General features: G+C 45.3%; 2 protein-coding genes and 2 long non-coding RNA genes across 6 annotated transcripts in view; 2 read left to right on the top strand and 2 right to left on the bottom strand.

The window, feature by feature from the left end:
• chst11 (carbohydrate (chondroitin 4) sulfotransferase 11) overlaps positions 1 to 10224 on the top strand; it is a 39918-nt gene extending 29694 nt beyond the window's left edge. For both annotated transcript variants that reach the window (XM_052056211.1, XM_052056209.1), the window contains exons 3-4: positions 5995 to 6224; positions 6801 to 10224. In XM_052056211.1, coding sequence (XP_051912171.1) covers positions 5995 to 6224; positions 6801 to 7425 — 855 coding nt within the window. In that variant the 3' untranslated portion in view covers positions 7426 to 10224. The remainder of the gene's footprint in view (positions 1 to 5994; positions 6225 to 6800) is intronic.
• Positions 10225 to 13780: 3556 nt separating this feature from the next.
• On the top strand, positions 13781 to 14312 carry LOC127594237 (uncharacterized). Its single transcript, XR_007960641.1, has 3 exons — positions 13781 to 13905; positions 13980 to 14051; positions 14140 to 14312. It is a non-coding gene; the product is annotated as an uncharacterized LOC127594237 (long non-coding RNA).
• A 1138-nt stretch (positions 14313 to 15450) lies between these two features.
• LOC127594235 (uncharacterized) lies at positions 15451 to 15869 on the bottom strand. The gene is made up of 3 exons (XR_007960639.1): positions 15768 to 15869; positions 15637 to 15708; positions 15451 to 15550 (listed from the first exon to the last, which is right to left on the bottom strand). It is a non-coding gene; the product is annotated as an uncharacterized LOC127594235 (long non-coding RNA).
• A 612-nt stretch (positions 15870 to 16481) lies between these two features.
• Positions 16482 to 23801, bottom strand: slc41a2b (solute carrier family 41 member 2b). Of its 2 annotated transcripts, XM_052056168.1 has the most exons (11): positions 23684 to 23797; positions 23210 to 23598; positions 21982 to 22089; positions 20891 to 20962; positions 20514 to 20658; positions 20290 to 20436; positions 18422 to 18569; positions 18152 to 18231; positions 17411 to 17542; positions 17193 to 17341; positions 16482 to 17129 (listed from the first exon to the last, which is right to left on the bottom strand). In XM_052056168.1, exons 2-11 carry the CDS (start codon positions 23555 to 23557, stop codon positions 16944 to 16946), a joined length of 1515 nt encoding a protein of 504 aa, XP_051912128.1. In that variant the 5' UTR covers positions 23558 to 23598; positions 23684 to 23797; the 3' UTR covers positions 16482 to 16943. The 2 variants fall into 2 exon arrangements, with proteins under 2 accessions (XP_051912128.1, XP_051912127.1); XM_052056167.1 differs by having other exon boundaries at positions 23210 to 23801.
• Positions 23802 to 23872: the final 71 nt, after the last annotated feature.

Below are 23872 nucleotides of genomic sequence, written 5' to 3'. Positions count from 1 at the left end.
AATGAGCTCACAATGTACTTAAAAAGTGTGTTTTTATACCGTTTGTCTGAATTTCCTTCCACGTTATCTCCTACGGGTACATTTCTTTTGTTTAGTTTTACGGCTTCTTCAGGGAACCGACGATGTTCGACTTGGGTCTCAGTTGTTTGGTGCAGTGTCTGATGGGCAAACAGCCCAAGGTGATGCTATCACAGTGATGGATTGCATCCTTTTTTTTTTTTTTTTCGTCGCGTCACCATCCGCTTGATTATCCCGCGAGGCTGCCCTTTGCCACGAACGCCGCTCTCAGCATAATAGTTGGAGCTTACATTTTCTATCGTTTTTTTTTTGGCTCCCCCCGCTGGTCATTTATCAAAATGCGGCCAGTGTCTTATTGCAATTGTCCAGAGATGAGACAAAGTGCGCCCGGGGGGGCTCACCTCGGCTTCATTTTCAGCGCGGGGATATTTTTTTCCTCCCCCCTCGTTCATGGGGCTGGGGAGGGGGGTGGGGGGGTTGGCAACAGCTAGAGTAAACTTGATTCGGGCGCTTGAGGTCAGGAGAGAGGTATATCTGTATGTGTGTTCGATTTTGTATTCCTTTTTACTTCGTCTTGAAGTTGATGTTCGAACGTAAAAGTTGTCGCCTCGTGATGTGGCTCGAGGGAGATGATTCCATTTTCATGTGACAATAAGGCCAAACGATCTGCGGGGGGCCAGCACCCGCCGTTCATCATCATTAAAATCCGGAATTAGTTGCTCAGAGCAAGTGAGCGCGACGGTCCAGCAAGAAGCGGCGATGCTCAGTCGGTTTCACTTGAAGCAGAGCGAGCGTCTACAAATAATTGATGAAAATCTATGGATGAGGTTCTTTCATCCAATATGCATCACAACAAAAGCAGTCGAGAACCCTATTTACCGGGAAGGCGCGTCGTTGAATTTCACTGCGTGTGAATGACGCTCATGTTTGGAATACTGACTTCCAAATGTTCCCTTTAATTTGGCATCGGTTGATGTGCCACGAGCTGACATCAGCTTCGACATTCTGGTCGGAATTAGTAGCCTGGTTCTGTTTTATTTTACACCAGGGGGAGGGGGGAAAAAAGGCAAGTGGACCAAGATGTACCTCTAATCCACGTTGGAACATTGCATCCTGTCATTAGTCGCATGTTGGAATAGAATTGGGACTGGGGGACCCTCCATTGGCGCTCCGATGATGCCGAAAATGACGTTTTTAAAGGGCCTCGCCGACCTCAAACAACAAGCGAACTGGACCGATCCGGGGAAAAATGATTACGTTATGACTCAACACCTTATTTTCATGGACGTGACTTCAACCGCCGGTCATGAATAAGCAAGAAATTAAAAAGCTTCCAAATCCTCCACGGTCATCTTCAACCTCCCACGTGACAAGAACAGTGCCGCAAAGTCTTTAATTCCTCTTTGGAGCCTCTCGCTCCAAAGAGAAGCGTCGCTTTGATTGCTCCCGCTCAAAACGACATCCTCCGTTTTCTCTCGGAGCGACGATGCTCATCCATACGCGGCGTACAAACAAAAATCAAGCAAGGCAATCACAAAATAAAGTCTATAGACCCCCCCCCCCACAGAATTTATTTTGTGATTTCCTCGTTTGTCAATACAGTACACAACAAAGGAATAAATAACAAAGACTTCTGAGATAATCCAGTCTCCTACATTTTGCTGACACCTGATCGTTCTGTTGGAGCGACGATCAAGGAAATGCCAAAATAAATTCTGTAGGGGGTGGCTATAGAATTTATTTAGTGATTTCCTCACTTGATTTCTGCTTTGATACATTATTTTCAATTTCCGTAGTTTCACTGAAGGAATCGTTAATTTTACGTTTTTCGGAGGCGGTCATGAACCCCTCCCCAGTCGAACGGAAGGAGTGCAGCTCCATCTAGTGGATGCATTGTAGATTGCACCTTATAATCTAGTACGTCCAATGTATGAAAAAAAATCATTGAAGATGCGCCTCATAATCCAGGGCGCCTTTTTGTGCGGAAAATACGGTAACTTCAAATACAGTTTTAAACGATGATGATTTTAGTGCCAGAAAATGTCTGCGCTTGGGGCAATTTTTTAAAAAGCCTCGTTGAGCACGACAGTGTTGCGGCATTCTTTCGCTCAGCCGCGTGCGCGTGTTTGGACCGGCATGTCCGCATTTGTCTTTGTCAGCTCTGTTGATTAGCCGCTTTTGCGTGTTAGCCAGTCAGCATAGGTGTCGCCGGGAATGACGTCGGCGTTGAATTGAAAGCGAGTCCATTTTGGAGTCTTGACAGTGACGGAGCGAGTTCGTTGACAATTCCGCGCAGGGCGCATTAAGCGAAACGACATTGCCAGCCCGACTCCACTCGAAGCCGAGTGGCTCGGGGGAGAGACGTCTGTGTTTGTGTTGAGCCGCGTGAATATCAAACAGACAGATTTGTCCACTGCCGTGGACGTCCACTGTCGTCAACACAAAATTACGTAGCCATTTTCGCTACTTCAGTATCGTCAGGGAGAATGTTGAGCCATGCCCTTGCGCCATGCATTGAGCAAAGTGAATGAGAAAGCAGTCATGTCATAAGCCCACGAAGCAGAAACAACCAATCTACACCCCCCGCCCCCCCAAAAAAATTCATAAATCTACAACTAAGCTAAATCTAAAACTAAATAAGTCCAAAACTAAACCTAAATCTAAATAAAGTAAATCTAAAGCTCAGTGTATGGCTTCACCCATTTAAGCATCGATGAACGCGCTGCTCTTATAGCCAGCTTGGTCCGTATAAAGCTTTGGTATCAAACTCGAGGCCCGGGAGCCAGATCTGGCCCTCCGCATCATTTTATTTGGCCCGCGAAAGCAAATCAAACATGTCAACTTCTATAATGCTTCCTAAAATCTCGACCAAAATTCTTATATGTAATAAATAAGAGACACATGGTAAGCATTTTCTTGTAGTCAAACCCCTCATTACAGAAACGTATAGTTGAATAAACCGTTACGACTGAAACCAAATTTTATCTGAAACCAAATTTTATAAAGTCAATAATAACGGCCCTCCAAGGGTAACTAAAATGTGGCCCATGACAAAAATGAGTTTGACACCCCTGATTATAAAGTCTCACCGTGCTTTATAGAACAACAGAGAAAATGCCCTGGGGGAAAACGAAAACGTCTGCCGAATCCGTCAGCCGAATCCGTCAGCCGTGCACCAGGTTGAATCTGCAATTCGAGGCGAATGAGGTTGGACGCACTCCAACATTAAGATGCACTCGGTTAATTGAGAGACACAGTTGAGCGAGAAAAAAAATGCAAATATGTGCCTGGCCTTCCGTTTCAGGAACCAGAGGGCGGGGGGCATCATTGAAACAGGCGAAAAGTAATAATTGGGGCTTCAACTTTCTGTGTAAACAGTTTGCCCTTCTTTTGGGTTCATCAAGTCCTCGACAATTCCTCATCGTACAAAGCACACATTCGAAAGCCCATTCTTGAGTTTTTCCGGCTCAAAGGCCTTTTTTGCAGGCATTTCCTCCGTCTTTTGCGGATGTCGGAGCTTTCTCAGGTTATTGCCACGCATCCGCGTGCATGCGTATTTCGCATTCATGACACCGCTCAGGGCCAATAAAATGCGCCGTAGCAAGGAAATGAAAAAAAAAAGTGACATATGGAGGCCGCGGTCTCTTCGGCCCTTTATCATTGCAGTTTGGGTATGTTGCGCACACCCACCCCTTCATACATGAGATGGACTATATTTTTTAAAATGCTTTTTTTTTTGTATAGTTTTATTTAAACACGCCCAACTTACTCAAGCACACTTTGTAAAACATTCCTCAGCATCTGTTTTCACTCTGACGCTCGCACAGTTCTCCGAAAGATGCACCGTACCTGTGCCCCAAGCTGTTTTATTTGCAAGTCAAATCAAGCTTCGCATTTGTAAAGAATACCGTGGCGCATTAACATAAAGGTTTGAGTCCGTCCCTGGTCAGGCTCTGAACTCAATTCACTGGATCTTCAATCAGCTGTCCCCGTAGAATGCCATGAACCCATTTCAATCCCCCGACCCCCCCCCCCCCCCCAAATGATGGAAGCAATTTCCCCCAAAAAATCTGTTTGTAAATTGGGGTTCCACAAGGTTCCACCTTGAGTGACCTGCTTTTTTTCCTTCCGCTTTCCTGGAACTGTGGCAGGTCCGAAATGCCCTCATCATTCAAGACGATCGCATTTCAACCAAACTTGATCATTTCGTCGGATTAAAGTCCGCGAGCCTCATGCTAATGTTATGCTAATTGAAAACCTTCAATAAAAAAAAAAACACACGGGGCAGCGCTCCAGACAATCGGTGACTAAACATGGTTGTGTGTGCTACGCCGAAGGCCGCTGCTTCTTCTTGCTTCCTCTAAATATGCACGATCGATGAATTGCGATATCGTGGGGGAACGCTTCCCCTACATTTGAATCTTCGTTCCGTTTATTCCGGAGAAAGCAAAAGCTCTCACGGCATCTAAATCAATCGACGAGAAGAGTTTGTTCACATCAAGCGGCACTGGGAAGGGGCTGGGGGCAACCGCCGTAGGTTTGAGGCCCCCCTGAGAGCAATAGGTGATTAAAACTGTATTATGGGATTCGGCTAACTGCCTCCATCATTGTATTATTTTATGCCGCGTCGCCAATTGTCGCTGAATTAGCAAGGTGGCGTGCGGGCAAATGGGTTCCTAATTGTTTTCCCCTTCCCTCGTGAGAACAACTTGACGCCGCCGAAGGTCGGCGGCCTCCATCAAGGCGGTCTCTGCCATTGTATCGACCCGTCATGCTTTCACAGGAGATAATACGAGCCGACGGACAGATTCGCCCCCCCCCTACACACCCGCGGTTGTTAATTACACCGTCTGCCCTCCTTCCGGGATTGAAGGCCCCGCGCTGGCTTGTTCCTTTTGTGTGAATTATAGCTTCTTGTTGTCTGCAACAAAAAAGAGGGAGGGAAGCAAAAAAAAAAAAAAAAAAAGATCGTCCGCCCTCTTTGATACATCTGCAGTGGCGTGGAAAGGGAGGAAAAACGCGAGGTGTGGAATCCATCAGCCCCCGACGCCCGGCAAAAAGCTTTTAACAGGCTTGTTTGATGTGATATGGCAGGAAAAGGCGAGGGAGAAAAAAATTGAACCGTTTAAATCAGATTTAGTGGGATTTAGACAACACGTCAAGGCCCAAGAAACGTGCATCAGAGCTTCTGAAGGCTTTTTTTCGTTTTTTTTTCCTTTTTTCCTTCAAAGGGAGCACAGTTCCATGGATTGTGTGCACAAGTTGTATCCGATCTGTGCTTTGTATCCGACTAATCCATTAGCAAACCCGATGCAAATGATGGGATTTTTACCACATCAGCACCGCTTGCTAATTGAATGAACGCCGGCGAAGGCTCCAAATGTATTTCCCAGACAGCCACATGTTGCTAGGCTGAATCTATCGCTCAGGGAACCGTCATTCAGCGATTTTTAACTCGCCTGTGTTAATATATGGAATCTAAAATAGTCACTCGGGTTACACCCCCCTCCCGCGCATGTGACCACATACTCACATTGGACATAATTCACGTTCAGTGTCAACATTGCCCAAAAAAGGACGGATTTTCAGAGTTGGTCAGCTTTGCGGGACTGACCACAGAGAACCTCGCTCATATGCTGTCATTGGAATTTACGAAGGTTGGGTGGGGGGGTGTGGGATGGTGGGGTGAATGGCTAGCTCACAGGCATGTCATACAGACGCGCTGTTCATGCGCCGCCGGACGGTGGTCCCCGGCTTGCAGTTATTTCGGGTCTCGGTTGGAAGCAGCTGTGGGCCGGCGGTAGTCGCGCTGAAAGGCCACGCTTGTTGGCAACGGGGGAAATATGCAGGCGGTATTACAATCCATTTAAATTCCACCAGGAGACGTGGGGGTGGGGGGCAAAGAGATGTTTGAAATTGAAATTGAAAAAAAAATGCATCTGATCTTCTCTCACGGCTGTCCTTTCAATCGCCCAGCCCGAGCTGTCGGGAACGGCCCTCCTCCACCAGACCCGACGGGACCAGGTGGCCGACGCCTGTCGGGTGTACAGCACGTCAAGCCGTAAGCGACGGGTCCTCACGCCCGGGGACCTCAAACACCTGGTGGTGGACGAGGACCACGAGCTCATCTACTGCTACGTCCCCAAGGTGGCCTGTACCAACTGGAAGCGCGTCATGATGGTGCTGACGGGCCGAGGAAAATACAGGTAAGGGGGGGGGGGGGTGAAAGGATAATTACCGTATTGGCCTGAATATAAGACAGTGTTTTTTGCATTGAAATAAGAATTGGGGGTCGTCTTATATTCAGGGTCTAGACATTATACCCATTCACGACGCTAGATGGCGCCAGATACCATCGAAGCGAATGCTGAACTTGACTCCCCAGGCCGAAGTATAAAAATGAAATAGCGGTAGCACGAAGAAGAAAAATAAAAAGTAACGGCAAGAAAGAAAAGAGAAGAAAATAATAGAAGAGATAACGGAAAATGGAGAAACGTAGCGACAATCTAGAGAAAAGTGGTTCGAAGATCGGTCAGGTTAACCGATTTAAATTTAGATTTGAATGAGGCAGAATAACATGCTTTTTCTCTCAAATATATTGTTATAATCATATGTTTCAGATGTACTGTCATTATTTTCTGTATAAAAATTAATTTGGTGTTCAAACTCGAGTCTTGAAAAAGAGGGGGTCGTCTTATAATCAGGGCCGTCTTATATTGGGGCCAATGCGCTAAGAAATACGGGATGGTCTCATAGGGTTCTTGATACTTTGTCTCCCGCAGCGACCCGATGGAAATCCCGTCCAATGAAGCCCACATCCCGTCCAACCTGAAGACCTTGAACCAGTACAGCATCGCCGAGATCAACCACCGCCTGAAGAACTACCTGAAGTTCCTGTTCGTCCGCGAGCCCTTCGAGCGCCTGGTGTCGGCCTACCGCAACAAGTTCACCCTCAAGTACAACTCGTCCTTCCACAAGCGCTTCGGCACGCGTATCGTGCGGCGCTACCGCAAGAACGCCACGCAGGAGGCCCTGGCCAACGGCGCCGACGTCAAGTTCAAGGAGTTCGCCGAGTACCTGGCCGACCCGGCCACGCGGCGCGACGGCCCGCTCAACGAACACTGGCAGACCGTCTCCCAGCTGTGCCACCCGTGTCACATCCACTACGACCTGGTGGGCAAGTACGAGACCCTGGAGGAGGACGCCAACTACGTCTTGCGGCTGGCCGGCGTCGCCGACTCCCTGCGCTTCCCCAGCTACGCCAAGTCCACCCGCACCACCGACGCCATGACGGCCCAGTTCTTCAGCAACATCAGCACCGCGCAGCAGGTGCAGCTGTACCAGCTTTACAAGCTGGACTTCCTCATGTTCAACTACTCCACGCCCAGCTACCTCCGGCTTGTCTAGGGAGGGGCCGAGCGAGGGTCTCCTAAGGGGGGGAGTGCGCCGCCATGTTTTTTTTTTTTTCGACGGCGGAACGTGCACTCCTTTTGCACGCTAGAATGTCAAATCGGATCGTTTGTGGATGGCGTCGGAGTGAAGCAGGTCTTCCAGGTGGGAGGAGCACGACATGGAAGAGTCCACGCGATGCTCCTTCTTGCAGGGTTCAAACAAGCCTCTGCCGGCACCCTCAAGCCAATTGCATTGAATACGCGTCGCGACGGGGACGTCCGGCTTGGAAATAGGATGCCAAAGTCGCCATTTTTAAATGTTTTTTTCTTTTTCCAAGATGTTCTACCAGTGGCCTGCTCGCTCGGCACCTCCGAGTGACACCCAACAAAACACCCTTAACACTTTGGGGCCGCCGCGCAGCGTTCGGCCCCCGTGAACGCATCGGCGAGCGTTCCTAAAAAGAGCGGGCGGCGACACTGGAGCTCATAAAAGCCCGCCCGCCGACTCTCACAAACCTTCTTCGTGCTTATTTCCTATTTTATTGGCTTGGGAAAGCGTTGCTGCGAGACGGCAAGAATTATTTAAACAGCTTTGTCGATTGACGTAAGAGCGTATTTAATGTTTTGTTGGGGTTTTTTTCTTGGATTGGAGCATTTAGTACGATTTTGTCCCTCGGACACACGCAGCTTAAGAACAAATACCCGTATCGGTTCTGTCTGAGAATCTCAGACCGTAGATCCTGCTTGTAAATGTGATTAGCGCTGCCGAGCGACGTCAAGGTTCATCACGACACTCTCCATCACACTGTGAAAGTGCATTTACATGCTCTTTACGTCAGCAATATCACACGGGGGCGGGGGGCAGAGGTGGTCCAACAATTCCGAACCACTCCTGCTTCCAAGTCAATGAGTTTTTTGGGGGCGGGGATAGCTTTTTTATTCTTTTTTTTTTTTTTTTTTTGTAGCACTTGACAGCAGACATCCTTATTTTCACCGTGCAATTATGGGCAGGGCGAGCTCTCTTGAATTTGAATGAATGTTATTCGAATTGACTTATCGGACCACCACAGTGCTACAGATGAGGACCTGCAACGAATTTTCAAGTCGGCTTTGCGCTCTGGCCAACGTTTGCGTCCACGCAAACGCGCGCAAAATAATCATAAGTTTTGACATGATGCTTCAATGTGCCATGGAGGATTAGGGCCACATTGAAAGGAAAATATTACGGAGGCATGGTCACCAGATTGAAACCATATTTTCTTTTTTTTTTAATTTATTTTTTCATAACGTTATTTACATTTTTGATCTGTTTGAATTTTTTTTTTTCCTTTTCAGTCTGAGATGTTTTTTCTCGGGATATAATTGAATAGTTTAATAAATTCAAATAAAATGAATTAAAAACATAATCCTAAAAATTAAATAAAATTTAAATTGTATTTAATTTTAATTTTAAAAAATTAAATTAAATAAAAAAATAAGCCTAAAACTTTTTTCACGTTTTCTTTTTTGAACAACATTCAAATTGCCAACGTCTTGAAAAAGTACGACCGTACAGTTCAATTATTTTCCATTTTCTTTCAAAATGCAACTTTTCACGTCCTCGTGATTTGCAGTTATTTTATTTTCAGTGCAGCCCACCTCTTGAAAAAAGTCCGACTTTTTGACTTATTTCTTGTGACTTATGCGAACTTTTTCCTTTTCAGTGTGGCCCTACATTTTTTTTCCTTTAGGGAAAAAAAAGGATGACTGTATGTAACATTACATTTTTTTTTTCTTGTAATATTTTGACTTTGTCCATTTTATTTATTTCGCGTGTGGCCGCAGAGACGACTACTGCTTTCACACTGTCGCGTTCACATTTGTGTGACAATTTGCCGAAGCCGCCGGTGTCCAACTCCCCCTGATCCCAGTTTGATGTTTCCCTGGATTGTCTCGTGCCCCCCACCCCAAAACCCCTTGCCCCCCCCCCCCCCCCGCAGCAACAATGGCAGTCTGCTCAGCACGACTCCGCATGAAAATTCTCCAACCCCTCAGCTGGATTTTCTCCCGCTGATGTGCTGACACCGTCTTACTCAGCACTCGGAAAGCTGAGGCACGACCTTGCTCCCCCCCAGGCCCCACCCCGACCTTCCTGACTCTGTCGTTCATTTGGCCCCCAGGGACGGAACCACAAAAGGGCCCCTCGTTAGGGGCTTAGCTTGTGACCGGCTCATGATAGAGGCGTCCTGTCTGCATGCTCCTGTCTCACCCCCTGTGCTGAAAAATTACACCCGGCTTAGGGAAGCATCGCAAATCTTCAAATAGAAAAAAAAACAAAAAATTGTTTCGGCTACTTTTGTCCCTGTTCTTCACTCCACCGTCTGTTTCCCAGCCCCCCGCCCTAACGATGTCTATTATTAGACTGAATTACTTTTGCTGAAATCTTCAGAACACTTTGGAGGACGTTTTTCTGTCAAGGGAGCAGTCGGCGATGGGGGCTAGGGGGGGTTGATACAGTATTTCTGCCTTTACTTTGCAATTTATGCACAGATGCACAATTTTTTTTTGTGTCGTCGCGATGAGAGAATTGGCTCATTCCGGCATAAGTTTGCGTTCGGAAATGAACCGTTGATGATTATTGTTCCAAATTGGTCAGCATTGGATCTCACTGGTTCGCCGCTTACACGGTAAATGAGATCGATCGGGATCATTGAATTTGTCAGGCGGGCTAAAAGATGGCTCGCAAATGTATTGTGGTTGGATTGTTGTGAAACATATTGTTTCGATATTGTGGTTTGTTAGTGCCGTTTGGAATAAAATAAGTCCAAATTCTGTATCTTTTTTTTTTTGTATGTTTGTTAGTTTTTTTTGGGAGGGGGTCTTTTGCGTTTTTTTTGGTTTAGCTGCACAATGGTGTGTCAATTGTAATACATCATTTCCATGCAGCGTCATGCCTTCATGTCTTTATTTGTGTCATACGGTACATGCCGTATACCGTATTCATCCATTTCAATTCTTGTGAGAGCGCTTTTGTCCTCAGGGTCGCAGGAGATCTGAGCCGGCGTCAGGTGAGAGAGGGGCTGGTACACCCCGGGACCGCTTGCCAGCCAATCGCAGGTCGTATAATTCATCATGTCATTCATTCATCACATGCAGTAAGTTTTGCATCGGTTGTTGTTGCCAGTCACTCCACTGCTCTCCACAAGAGGGAGCCAAAGCTCCACTAATCACAAAAGGATCGTTTGAAAAATTGGTTCACGGCAAGTGGAGATTAATATCCATTGCTACATACAAATGACGTCAGATTGGAAAGCGTAACACAAATATTTAAAAAAAACTTTTCCACTGATGTCCTTCATCATTCGACGGTTACTATGAGCCAGTTGCCGTGGTACGTTCCAAAATACTTGGGCCCCCAAAAAAAACGACATAGGCGTTTTTGGCCCCCAAAAAACGACAGTACAGTAAGGCGGTTTTGAGCCGAAAAAAACAACATGGTATAGTAAGGCTTTTTTGGCCTGAAAAAAGGGCGTTTTTGGCCCGAAAAAAACGACATAGTATATGGCCCGAAAAAAATGACAATATAGTAAGGCGTTTTTGGCCCGAAAAAACCGACCATGTACAGTAAGGCGTTTTAGCCGGGGAAAAAAACGACCATGTATAGTAAGGCGTTTTTGACCGAAAAAAACCGATCATGTATAGTAAGGCGTTTTAGCCCGAAAAAAACGACCATGTATAGTAAGGCGTTTTTAGCCGAAAAAACGACCATGTGTAGTAAGGCGTTTTTAGCCGAAAAAACGACCATGTATAGTAAAGCGTTTTTAGCCGAAAAAAACGACCATGCATAGTAAGGCGTTTTAGCCGAAAAAAACGACCATGTATAGTAAGGCGTTTTCGCCCGAAAAAAACGACCATGTATAGTAAAGCGTTTTTAGCCGAAAAAAACAACCATGCATAGTAAGGCGTTTTAGCCGAAAAAAACAACCATGTATAGTAAGGCGTTTTTAGCCGAAAAAAACGTCCATGTAGTAAGGCGTTTTTAGCCCCCAAAAAACGACCATGTATAGTAAGGCGTTTTAGCCCGAAAAAAACGACCATGTATAGTAAGGCGTTTTTAGCCGAAAAAACGACTATGTGTAGTAAGGCGTTTTTAGCCGAAAAAAATGACCATGTATAGTAAGGCGTTTTTAGCCCCCAAAAAACGACCATGTATAGTAAGGCGTTTTTAGCTGGAAAAAAACGACCATGTATAGTAAGGCGTTTTTAGCCAAAAATAAAACGACCATGTATAGTATGGCGTTTTTAACTGAAAAAAAAACGACCATGTATAGTAAGGCGTTTTAGCCCGAAAAAAACGACCATGTATAGTAAGGCGTTTTTAGCCCCCAAAAAACGACCATGTATAGTAAGGCGTTTTTAGACGGAAAAAACCCCCCGACCATGTCTAGTAAGGCATTTTTAGCCGAAAAAAACGACCATGTATAGTAAGGCGTTTTTAGCCCCCAAAAAACGACCATGTATAGTAAGGCGTTTTTAGACGGAAAAAACCCCCCGACCATGTCTAGTAAGGCATTTTTAGCCAAAAATAAAACGACCATGTATAGTATGGCGTTTTTAACTGAAAAAAAACGACCATGTATAGTAAGGCGTTTTAGCCCGAAAAAAACGACCATGTATAGTAAGGCGTTTTTAGCCCCCAAAAAACGACCATGTATAGTAAGGCGTTTTTAGACGGAAAAAAACCCCCGACCATGTATAGTAAGGCATTTTTAGCCGAAAAAAACGACCATGTATAGTAAGGCGTTTTAACGCGAAAAAAACGACCATGTTTAGTAAGGCGTTTTTAGCCCCCAAAAAACGACCATGTATAGTAAGGCGTTTTTGGCCCGAAAAAACCGACCATGTACAGTAAGGCGTTTTAGCCGGGGAAAAAAACGAACATGTATAGTAAGGCGTTTTTGACCGAAAAAAAACGATCATGTATAGTAAGGCGTTTTAGCCCGAAAAAAACGACCATGTATAGTAAGGCGTTTTTAGCCGAAAAAACGACCATGTGTAGTAAGGCGTTTTTAGCCGAAAAAACGACCATGTATAGTAAAGCGTTTTTAGCCGAAAAAAACGACCATGCATAGTAAGGCGTTTTAGCCGAAAAAAACGACCATGTATAGTAAGGCGTTTTCGCCCGAAAAAAACGACCATGTATAGTAAAGCGTTTTTAGCCGAAAAAAACAACCATGCATAGTAAGGCGTTTTAGCCGAAAAAAACGACCATGTATAGTAAGGCGTTTTTAGCCGAAAAAACGACCATGTGTAGTAAGGCGTTTTTAGCCGAAAAAACGACCATGTATAGTAAAGCGTTTTTAGCCGAAAAAAACGACCATGCATAGTAAGGCGTTTTAGCCGAAAAAAACGACCATGTATAGTAAGGCGTTTTCGCCCGAAAAAAACGACCATGTATAGTAAAGCGTTTTTAGCCGAAAAAAACAACCATGCATAGTAAGGCGTTTTAGCCGAAAAAAACGACCATGTATAGTAAGGCGTTTTTAGCCGAAAAAAACGTCCATGTAGTAAGGCGTTTTTAGCCCCCAAAAAACGACCATGTATAGTAAGGCGTTTTAGCCCGAAAAAAACGACCATGTATAGTAAGGCGTTTTTAGCCGAAAAAACGACTATGTGTAGTAAGGCGTTTTTAGCCGAAAAAAATGACCATGTATAGTAAGGCGTTTTTAGCCCCCAAAAAACGACCATGTATAGTAAGGCGTTTTTAGCTGGAAAAAAACGACCATGTATAGTAAGGCGTTTTTAGCCAAAAATAAAACGACCATGTATAGTATGGCGTTTTTAACTGAAAAAAAAACGACCATGTATAGTAAGGCGTTTTAGCCCGAAAAAAACGACCATGTATAGTAAGGCGTTTTTAGCCCCCAAAAAACGACCATGTATAGTAAGGCGTTTTTAGACGGAAAATAACCCCCGACCATGTATAGTAAGGCATTTTTAGCCGAAAAAAACGACCATGTATAGTAAGGCGTTTTAACGCGAAAAAAACGACCATGTTTAGTAAGGCGTTTTTAGCCCCCAAAAAACGACCATGTATAGTAAGGCGTTTTTAGCCCGAAAAAAACGACCATGTATAGTAAGGCGTTTTTAGCCCCCAAAAAACGACCATGTATAGTAAGGTGTTTTTAGCCCCCCAAAAACAACCATGTATAGTAAGGCGTTTTTAGCCGAAAAAAACGACCATGTATAGTAAGGCGTTTTTAGACGGAAAAAAAACCCCGACCATGTATAGTAAGGCGTTTTAGCCGAATAAAATGACCATGTATTATAGTAAGGCGTTTTTAGCCCCCCAAAAAACGACCATGTATAGTAAGGCGTTTTAGCTGAAAAAAAATTACCATTTAAATTTTTCTCCCACCTCGTTGCAGGCTCCACCCCAATTTGTGAGGCCATGGGCAAACAGACGTTGTGCTGCAGTCGCAGGATCCCTTTGCACAAGCTTGAGACCCGAATCGATGTGAGTGGATGGCGTCGAATGACCTTAACTTGCAGTTGATTTTGATTTTTTTTAATTTTAATATCTTTCAACAGGTCATCGATGCAGCCACCATCAAGGCGTGCACCAAAATATCTTCGACATAGCTCCTGCCATAGCAGCCATTGGTACGATTGCTTCTGTTCAGGAAGAATGCAGCCGTGAGATTTGGAATCGCCCCAAGTGAAGTTATTATTTATTTATTTATTACTTCAGACAGTTCCAATCGAGCAGCTTCCTGACGACACCCAGATCTGCAGCGGAATGTTCTGGATGAGGAGATAAGTAAAATCACGCTCTCCGTTTTCAAATCCTCTTGTCCTCGCAAGGGTCCCAGGGTGTGCTGGAGCCTCCCCTGGCTGTCTTCGGGCCATCGGCAGGGGGGTTGAAAGGGGGGCACCCTCAACCAACTGACAGCCAATCAAGACTCAACCATTCGCACCGGAGGTTAATCGCCCCACGGTGCAAATGGTTGTTTCTTGATTGGCAGTCAGTCGGTTGAGGGTGCCCCCTCCCCTCTGCCGATGGCCGAAAGACAGCTGGGGGAGGCTCCAGCACACCCCCACGACCCTTGTGAGGACAAGGGGATGAAAAAAATGGATGGGAGGGTTGACAGACAACACCCACGCTGGCAAGAAGAGAGCACGCAAGCGCGACAGGCCGGAGCTGGATTTGAACCCTGGACCTCTGCGTTCGCACTCCAACGCATGAATCACTGGGCCACGGAGCTATCCCAGCGTCACACTCAAATGTATAAATGACAGCATAAAACACCTTTTTTTTTTAAATAAAAAAAAAAGATCAACACATTAAAAGTCATGATACTCTTAATTCTCTCTGTGTTGTCATTTTTTGCTCTTGTGCAGCTTTCTTGGCTTAGATCTCCACCAGCTCCTGTTGGAGAAAGGGGACATGTCATCTTGCCATCTCAATCACAACAGGACATTTGTACCAATTCAAATGGAAGAGTTGTCATTGGGTGCCATTTTGGCACTGACAATGACAACAACCCTTCCACTTAAAAACAACATAGTATAGTAAGGCGTTTTTGAGCCGAAAAAAAGGAAATAGTAAGGCATTTTTGGCCCGAAAAAACCGACACAGTATATATAGTAAGGCGTTTTTTTTGGGCTAAAAACGCCCAACTATACATGGTCGGGTTTTTTTTTTCATCTAACAACGCCTTACGATACTATGTCGTTTTTTTAGGCTCAAAAACACCTTACTATACATGGTTGGGGGTTTTTTCAGGCTAAAAACGCCTTACTTATACATGGTCGGGGTTTTTTTTCAGTCTAAAAACGCCATTCGTCGTTTTTTTCGGCTCAAAATACCATGTCATTTTTTTTCAGTTCAAAAACGCCTTACTATACATGGTCGTTTTTTGGGGCTAAAAACGCCTTACTATACACGGTCGTTATTTTCGGCCAAAAACGCCTTACTTTACTATGTGGTTTTTTTTGGTTCAAAAACGCCTTACTATACATGGTCGTTTTTTCGGCTAAAAACGCCTTACTACACATGGTCGTTTTTTTCGGCTGAAAACGCAGCGTGACTTTACTTATCTCATCCAGAACATTCCGCTGCAGATCTGGGTGTCGTCAGGAAGCTGCTCGATTGGAACTGTCTGAAGTAAAAAAATAAATAAAGAATTTCACTTGGGGTGATTCCAAATCTCACAGCTACATTCTTCCTGAACAGAAGCAATCGTACCAATGGCTGCTATGGCAGGAGCTTTGTCGAAGATATTTTGGTGCACGCCTTGATGGTGGCTGCATCGATGACCTGTTGAAAGAGATTAAAAATAAATAAAATGAACTGGTCATCCGACGCCATCCACTCACATCGATTCGGGTCTCAAGCTCGTGCAAAGGGATTCTGCAGCACAATCTGTTTGCCCTTGGCCTCACAGATTGGGGTGGAGCCTGCATCGAGGGGGGAGAAAAATTTAAATGGTCGTTTTTTTTCGACCGAAAAAAGCCTTTTTTTGGAGGTGTTAAAATGTCCATGGTCAACTTTTTTCGCCTCAAAATTGTTTTGTTCGCCACACACGCACAATTTTAGCATTGACAAACCTCTTGAGAAACTCAGCAATGGTGTGCATAAATCAACGGTTGTGTGCTGCTTGTCTCCTGCTGCATTCACCGATGGACCTCCCCTTCAAGCCCCTTTTGTGTGAACATTGCGCGCAGGGCCCAGGGGGTGACGGGATGACAAAGTCAGACGAGTCTGTCTCGGAAACTCTGGCATTGTAAAGAGTTGACCTTATAGAGAAAAAAACAAAACAATTATGAGCGTTGGTCGGAGCTTCTGGACAAGGAACTGGCTGAATTCAAATGGAGAGAAAGTTCATCAACATGGACAATTCTCTGTGCGCTTTGGAGCATTTCATCATGAAGAACGTTGCATTCAGACGGCAATGCTTCTGCACTGCAAAGACACGCAAAAACCTTCACAGTCAATTCCGGAGCAAGTGAGTATCAGGACAGTTGGCTGCTCAAGTGAAAATTCATGTTGCTCCTCACCACCTTTGACGACAACAACAATGAGAAATGAGATAGGATATTGGAAATATTTATTTAGACAAAAACATTTAAATGGCATACGCTGCTGCTACATGGCAAGGTTTTGTTTTTTTTCTAGGGAGGCGGGGGGGTGTAAAACTGACATCCACTGAGAAACATTTTGTCAACCAGTCAATCCCAAGAGGCACGCGGGCTCCTGGATTGAATACGAGATCCTGTCGTACGTGCGCAAAATCCCGCAATGTCGTGAACAAAAGGGTGCTAGATGCGACCGTCTCCTCTGGCATCCGTTGCGCCAACCAATTTGGAACTCTTATTGCAACTTTGCCACTCGCGCAGAGTTCCCAGGATAAAGTCAATCCAAGAATCATTCCAGCCAAGCGGAGGACTTTTCAGGGGCGTTTGAAAGGACGAGCAGAGTCATACGCAAGTGCTCCGGTGCAAAAGTCTCCACGATTGCGAGCTGCGGAAACGGATGGCAAAGTACGTCACCCGTCAGTCGCCCACGTCGCTGTCCTGGTCACCGATGAGCCACAGGAAGTGGAAGCTGAGCGCCAGCAGAGCGGTGCCCAGCAGGTCGCCCAGCGCCGTCAGGTAGGGGATGGAGAAGCTGTCGGGGTCTTTGCCGCTGCGCCACATGGAGTGCACCATCCAGTCGGCGATGCACAACAGCAGCAACACCTGGCGAAGGGCCACGCACACAATAAGCAGCTCGACCGATTCGACGGCCGACCGTTTGCGTACCTGCAGCAGAGCAGCGGCCAGGTAGACGGACATGAAGATGGGCGTCAGCGTGGTGTGGCCGCTCTTCATCAGGTGAATGGTGTAGAGGAAGATCAGCTGGCCGGGGATGACCAGGAGGAGGAGAACCTGAGCGGATCGGTGATTGGGCCCTGGGGCGAAAAGGAAGTCGTGACGCTCGAGTCGAGAGAGCGGGAATCCGACGCCGACGCGGGGCTGACCTGTGCCGAAGAAGGTGCGGCAGGGGTAGTAGCAGCCCTTGGCCTCCTCGGGGACCTCCCCGGGGGCAAAGTGGAAGTGCAGGAAAGTGGAGATCCGGCTGGACTGAATGGCCACCAGGTTCCCTCCGATACCTTGACACCGTGAAAGGGGTTCAGACTAGCAATGAAAAGCGTTGTTCCTCCTCAAGTCATTCATCCCCACCTCAAATGCAATCGAGGAAATTTCAAGGGGTATAAATACTTTACTGAAAGAGCTACAGCATCCTCTTTGTATCAAACTGAGCCATGGAATCCCACAAGGCTTTGTCCTCAGCCCATTATTAAATAAGGTCAAAAGAATGACGAAAGTTGTCATTTTATGTTAACTGTTCTTTTGATGGCAGCGCGGACACTTTTTAATCCTGAAAAAATACATCTTTATTCTCAAAACAATGACTTTTAAAAATCTAGAAATAAATTTGAACTCGTAATCATAGCTGTACAATTTCCATCGTACTCAACGTTTTCACCGGTTGGTGGAATTTTTCTCTGTGGCATTCTCAACAAGTGCCACATCGTTTCCATTTCATTCAAACGAATACTTTTGCGCCGTACGGGAAATTTTAAATCCTAAATCCAAGAAATCCTAATATTGACCCATGTCGAAGGCGCATCCGATTATCAGGCGCACTGTCGCCTTTGAAAAAAATGGAATGCGTTTTTGGTTCTAATTGCCCACTGGCGCCGTTAGTTGCGACTCACCGTTGATCACGGGCGTGTAGACCACAATTCCAGCCAGATTGGGGTCAGACACCGTTTTGTCCAAGATCAGCCCTCCGATGCTGTTGACGACAAGATAATATCGGATCACTTGCAAAAGCAACGGCCGCAACGCAATTCTGCCGTTGGAAAAACCCGAGCAAGTCGGCAGTGCGGATATTGTTGTCCGGGCACTTGTTGCGAAACTTGATGACATGATTTTCTTCTATCACAGAGTTTTCTGTCTCTAAAAATGCATGAAAGAGAAAATACCTGCTGATGATCATGGCCGTGATGACCGGCTCCCATCCCGAGTAGAGCAGGGTGCGGCTGGCCGGGTGCTTGGAGGAGATGACCATCCACAGTGGCGTCAGACACATGAAGAAGGCACACACCAGGGAGGAGACGTACGGGTAAGGATCTGGGGAGGAGGGAAGGGGGAGGTGTTCGTCATCTGTCTTTACGCTCGCGCGCATCAAGGAGATGCTAATGCTGGGCTATTAGCATATTGTTTCAGTGTCTGAGATGCCCCCCCCCCAAAAAAAAAAAAAAATCCAAATCATGAGGTGATAAATGTCTGCTTCTTTGCATCATTTTTGGAACTTAACACATTTTTTTTTTAAATTTGGAAACAATTCACTCTTTTATGGCCAGAACGATTACAACACAAAAACAACAACACAGTGATAAAAAAAGTGACTTGATGCCAGTGTCTCCACCATTTTTTTTGTTTCCCCTTCTCCTCCCAAAACAGCCTTTTGTTGCACGATTTCGGTAAAAATATCAGTGCGGCTGCGCTCGAGAACAACACGGACTTTGTGGATGGAAGAGACACAGGCCAGACAGCCTCATTACGCCTTCCGGCTGTGGAAATATGGAGTCTGAAGAGTGTTTTTATAAACTGTGCCTGTTTTCTCGAGGAGGGAACATCTCGGAGGTCGAGCGGACGGCGTGAGTTTGAATGTGATGCTGCAATCGTCGGGAGTGGCGTTGACTGTATTACAAGCGGGTTTTGGGTGCGACATGAATTAAACATGTGGAATGTGCCGGGAGAAGACAAGGAGGTCTTGTTGTGCAAGCTGAGGTTGAGCGTTTGTGCTCGAGAGGGACAAGGGGGCCCTCTAGTGGTTAGTCAAGTTAAGTCAACAGTATTTATAGAGCACTTTCAAACAGCCATCGCTGCATAGTTACAAAGTTACAAAAAAACGCAAGCACAAACAGTATTTGACCGAAGACACTCCTGTGGATTATTGACTTTTTTTTTTTAATTGTTTGCATATGTCAATATTTGGATCTCTGGCATGGCTGATCATCCAAACGCAAAAAAAATTTTTATGAGTTGCCCATTTCGGAAATCTGTGAGTGGCCCTCCCAGAGTTTTTTTAAACTTAATTTAAAAAGAAAAAAGCGCTATGAATGCATCTCTCGAGGTGTTTTGTTTTGTTTTTGTCTCCACAAAAACGCAAAAACTAACAACTAAAATCTTTTGTGAGTTGCCCATTTCGGAAAATCTGTGAGTGGCCCTCCGAGAGTTTTTTTTAAACTTAATTTAAAAAGAAAAAAGAGCTATGAATGCATCTCTCGAGGTGTTTTGTTTTGTTTTTGTCTCCACAAAAACGCAAAAACTAACAACTAAAATCTTTTGTGAGTTGCCCATTTCGGAAAATCTGTGAGTGGCCCTCCCAGAGTTTTTTTAAACTTAATTTAAAAAGAAAAAAGAGCTATGAATGCATCTCTCGAGGTGTTTTGTTTTGTTTTTGTCTCCACAAAAATGCAAAAAATAACAACTAAAATCTTTTGTGAGTTGCCCATTTCGGAAAATCTGTGAGTGGCTCTCACAGAGTTTTTTTTTAACTTAATTAACTTTTTTTTTAAAGCTATGAATGCATCTCTCAAGGTCTTTTTTTTTTTTTTTTTGTCTCAACAAAACGCAAAAAAAACCCCTAAAATCTCATGTGAGTTGCCCATTTCGGAAAATCTGTGAGTGGCCCTCCCAGAGATTTTTTTTAACTTAATAAAAAAAATAATTTGAGCTACCTCTCAAAGTGTTTTTTTTTTTTTTTTTGGTCTGGTAACCCCCCAAATCGACGTGCAGAATCGACCACCAAGAAAAATGAGATGCTTGATGCTCATTGACCTACCAAGGCACTTGTAGAGGCCCTGGCTGATCCAAGCCAGGATGGCCAAGGTGATGAGGTCACCGAAACTGGCGGCGATGGGCGTGGCCACATTGTCCGGGTTGATGCCCGTCTTCTTGGAGCCCACAATCACGCCCACCATGATGAAACCTGAAACACGGAGGCACTTTAAAAAAGTTAGCCCAGAGTTTTCCGTTTTTTGGGGGGTTTTGACAGTCCACGTTTACCCTGCAGCAGGGAAGCGATGAAGGCCGTGGCGACGCTGCTGGAGCACAGCAGCACGGCGTGGCTCATCTGGAACTTGCCCTCCGGAATCCAGCCGAGAACCACGGCCGCCACGGCGGCCAAGAAGCCCACCACAGTGGCCTGAACCTAAACAAAACAAAAACGGCAACTGTTGTGAAACGGCCGGGATGATCCAAACACGTGCCGGGACGAGTTTATCGACGGGTGGGTGTATGATTAACAGTGTCTCCATCTGGCAGACGTCCCTGACATGATAACGTGGGGTTCGTCCCCTTCCAACTTTCGAGCAAGTACAAGCACCCATTACATAAGTCCTCGTTCCAAAAAAAGTAAATACGGCTTTTGAAGAAGAATTGACCTGCTTGAGTGCCAGGTTGCCGATGATTAGATTCCACTTCTCAATCGGCGAGTCCATCTTGCCCACATTCACCTGTATGGGGTGCACACGATAAAAAGCAAATTAACACCGTCTGTGGTTTTGACCCCCCCACCCCACCCCACATGGAATGTTTGCTTGTCTATTTTTGTTGTTGTTTTTACGTGGCGTGTTGGGATCCGTGGCCGAAAGAATGGCACAATAATGACTTCCTTTTGTTTTATTTTGGTTGACGGTATCCAGTTCAACGAACGAGTTGTACACAATTCATTTAAAAAAAAAAAAAAAAAAGTAAAAGCGGCCCGGCAAGTCCGACCTTGTTTTCACAAAAAAAAAAAAAAAACAATACACAACAGCAACTTCCCGACAGGAACAAGCGGACTGAAATCTAGCCTACTTTCGACTAAAAGCCGAGCCAAAGTGTACCGTCAAAAAGTCTTTTTTTCCAGCTCACTTGACATGAGGTAAATCCACTCCACTGTGAATGTGGAGGGGCTGTGTGGAGCGAGCCAGTGGGGGAGAAGGGGGGTGCAGGGGGGGGGGGGGGTTAGTAGCAAATCGCTCCAAAGCAAACAAAGGCAGAAATTCCGCGAGCTACTTGTTAGCTCTTCAAGAAGTGAAATGAGGGAACTGTCGAAAATGACAAACTGGTTTTGCAAACCAATTTCCATGTTGCGCAGCAATTTTTTTCCTGCAAAGTAAATTTGACAAAACAGAGCATCCAAGTTAAGGAATGAACTCTTCGTGTAGTGTCACTTAAGCATTGTTTTTTTTTTCGTTAACTCGTTCACTCCCAACGACGTTTTTAAACGTCTTTTCAGATTTGGTTCAGAATTGGCGGGTATTGAATGAGTTGATAACAAAAAGAAGAAGGGAGACTCATAATGCAAGAATCAATCCGAGTAGACGCATTACGGTTTCATTTTTGGGACAATTCCACGAGGGGTAGAGTTGAGAGAAGGCCCTTTTCTTTTGTGACGACTCACCCCAGATGAAAGCCACTGAACAGGAACAAATTAGGCAAACAAACAGCTTGCGCGTGCGTGCGAGTGTGTGTGTGTGTTTTGTCTAACCGCCGTCGAGAGGCGCGACGCCAGCGTCATCTCCAAGTTGCCCTTGAGGCCGAGAAGAGCGGGAACCAAGATGAAGATTTCGGTGATGTAGCGGAACGCCTCCCAGTGCTGCTTGGGCAAAACAGAGCCAGGAAGGACATTTTGATGACACTCATCTTATCACTCACGAGTTGGAGGGGGACATCTTGTTCCACTTAAGAGATATGGCCGAGGGCGACAACGGCACGCCGAGCAGATTTATCGACTTTCCAATCTTTCTTTTGACACCATTTGATGCAGTGAAATCTAATCCCCTCCCCCCTGCACCCCGTGCAGATGAGAGTGCAATGTCTCAGGAATTAAGTGTGCCTGCAGGGCCACTTCAATTAAAGTCATGAACAACAGGCTTTTGCTGGCATCGCATCGGACGAAAGCCATTAACGCAACAATGTGCTCCGACTGCCTTTCTGAAGGGAGGAAGTTTCGGTTTGTTGAGAAGATCAACTTAAAAGTCATTACAAAGGAGATTTGTACATTCTAAGTCCAGGTATTATGTTGTACTAAATTACTCGTTTATTATGCTTTAATCCTTTTTTTTTTAATTTTGTTTGACACGTTCCTTTATTTTAAGTATTGGCAGGAATTCACTTTTTTTTAATTCACGCAAAAACAAATAAACAAATTCATTCAATACATGAATCTAACAAAAATAATTTAATGAAAAGTCTCTTGAAATTTGCTAGTTTGTTCTTAATTCTAACCAAAAAGAACTTTTTTTTGTGGGGGATAAATATTTTTTAAAAAAGTAAAAGTACAAAAATTATGTTTGTCCCCAAAAAAATTAATAGGCAAAATAAAATTGAAAAATTACTGTCGGCAAGATCATAAAATTAAGGAGTACAGCATATCTTTGAAAACATCGAAATTAATTTTCTGTTTTGGCTAAAAATGAAAAAAAAAAGTAGAATTTTTGGGGGGAATTTTCTGTTTAAAACTAAAAAGAAAGGAAAAAATAATGACCACATAAAGATGTGTTTTTAAACATTTGTGATTTTAGTTTCTTGTCCCCCACCAAAGTAACGCAATAATTCTTGTTTCATAATAAAAGGTTTGGAATAAAAAGTCCCCCCGCACCAAAAAATTATTCCATGTTTTTCACTCAAACAATAGGGACGGAGGATTGCTTTGCCTTGGCAATGCAATTCTAGTTTCGACGAGCATCTGCTAACAAGAAAAAAACTTACATTACCTGCACAATGTCCAGCACCATACCGGCTGATACCGTTCCAAAACCGGCCAACAGAAAAGGGACGAGGATCTGAAAAGCCATGGCCAGGGGGGACTCCTTGGGCAGAATGTTCATGGCAGGCTGCGTCCCTTCCTCCTCATCCTCTTCGCCATCCGCCTCGTCCCCGGACGGGCTCCTCTCGACCAACATCGGCTCCAGTTCCGAGTAGTTTCCATCTCCGGAGTCCGACAGAGTGACAGAGGAGCGAGAAGCGCGGTCCAACAGCCGTCGGCCTTCCAGGTGAAGCGTCTCTTGTCTGTAGCCGTTCTGGAGCGCGCCGGCTTCGGGTTTGGCCCCGAGGTCGGCCATAGGCAGGCGCTCCTCCTGGAGCTTGGTGTAGCTGGTGGGGACTATGGTTTGGAGGAGGGAGGTGATCCGAACAGCGGATTTCAGGGAGAGAGGACTCCGGATTCCGCCTGCGCCGCTCATGCGTACCGTCAGGCTAGAGCCAAGGGAATCCCCGATCGCACTGCCGAGTCTCTCGATGCTCATGATCGACCCTCGCGTGGCAGCTTCTCATCTCCAACCGCCTTCTCGTTCCAGAACGGGGTCTTAAGCCTCATCAAACTGTAAGATTAAACAAACAAAAAATAAATAAAGAAAAATGTATCCATCCAACATCCA

This window comes from Hippocampus zosterae, chromosome 21 (genome assembly GCF_025434085.1).
Source record: "Hippocampus zosterae strain Florida chromosome 21, ASM2543408v3, whole genome shotgun sequence".
NCBI classification, from domain to species: domain Eukaryota; kingdom Metazoa; phylum Chordata; class Actinopteri; order Syngnathiformes; family Syngnathidae; genus Hippocampus; species Hippocampus zosterae.
This window is presented reverse-complemented; position numbering and strand designations above follow the sequence as displayed.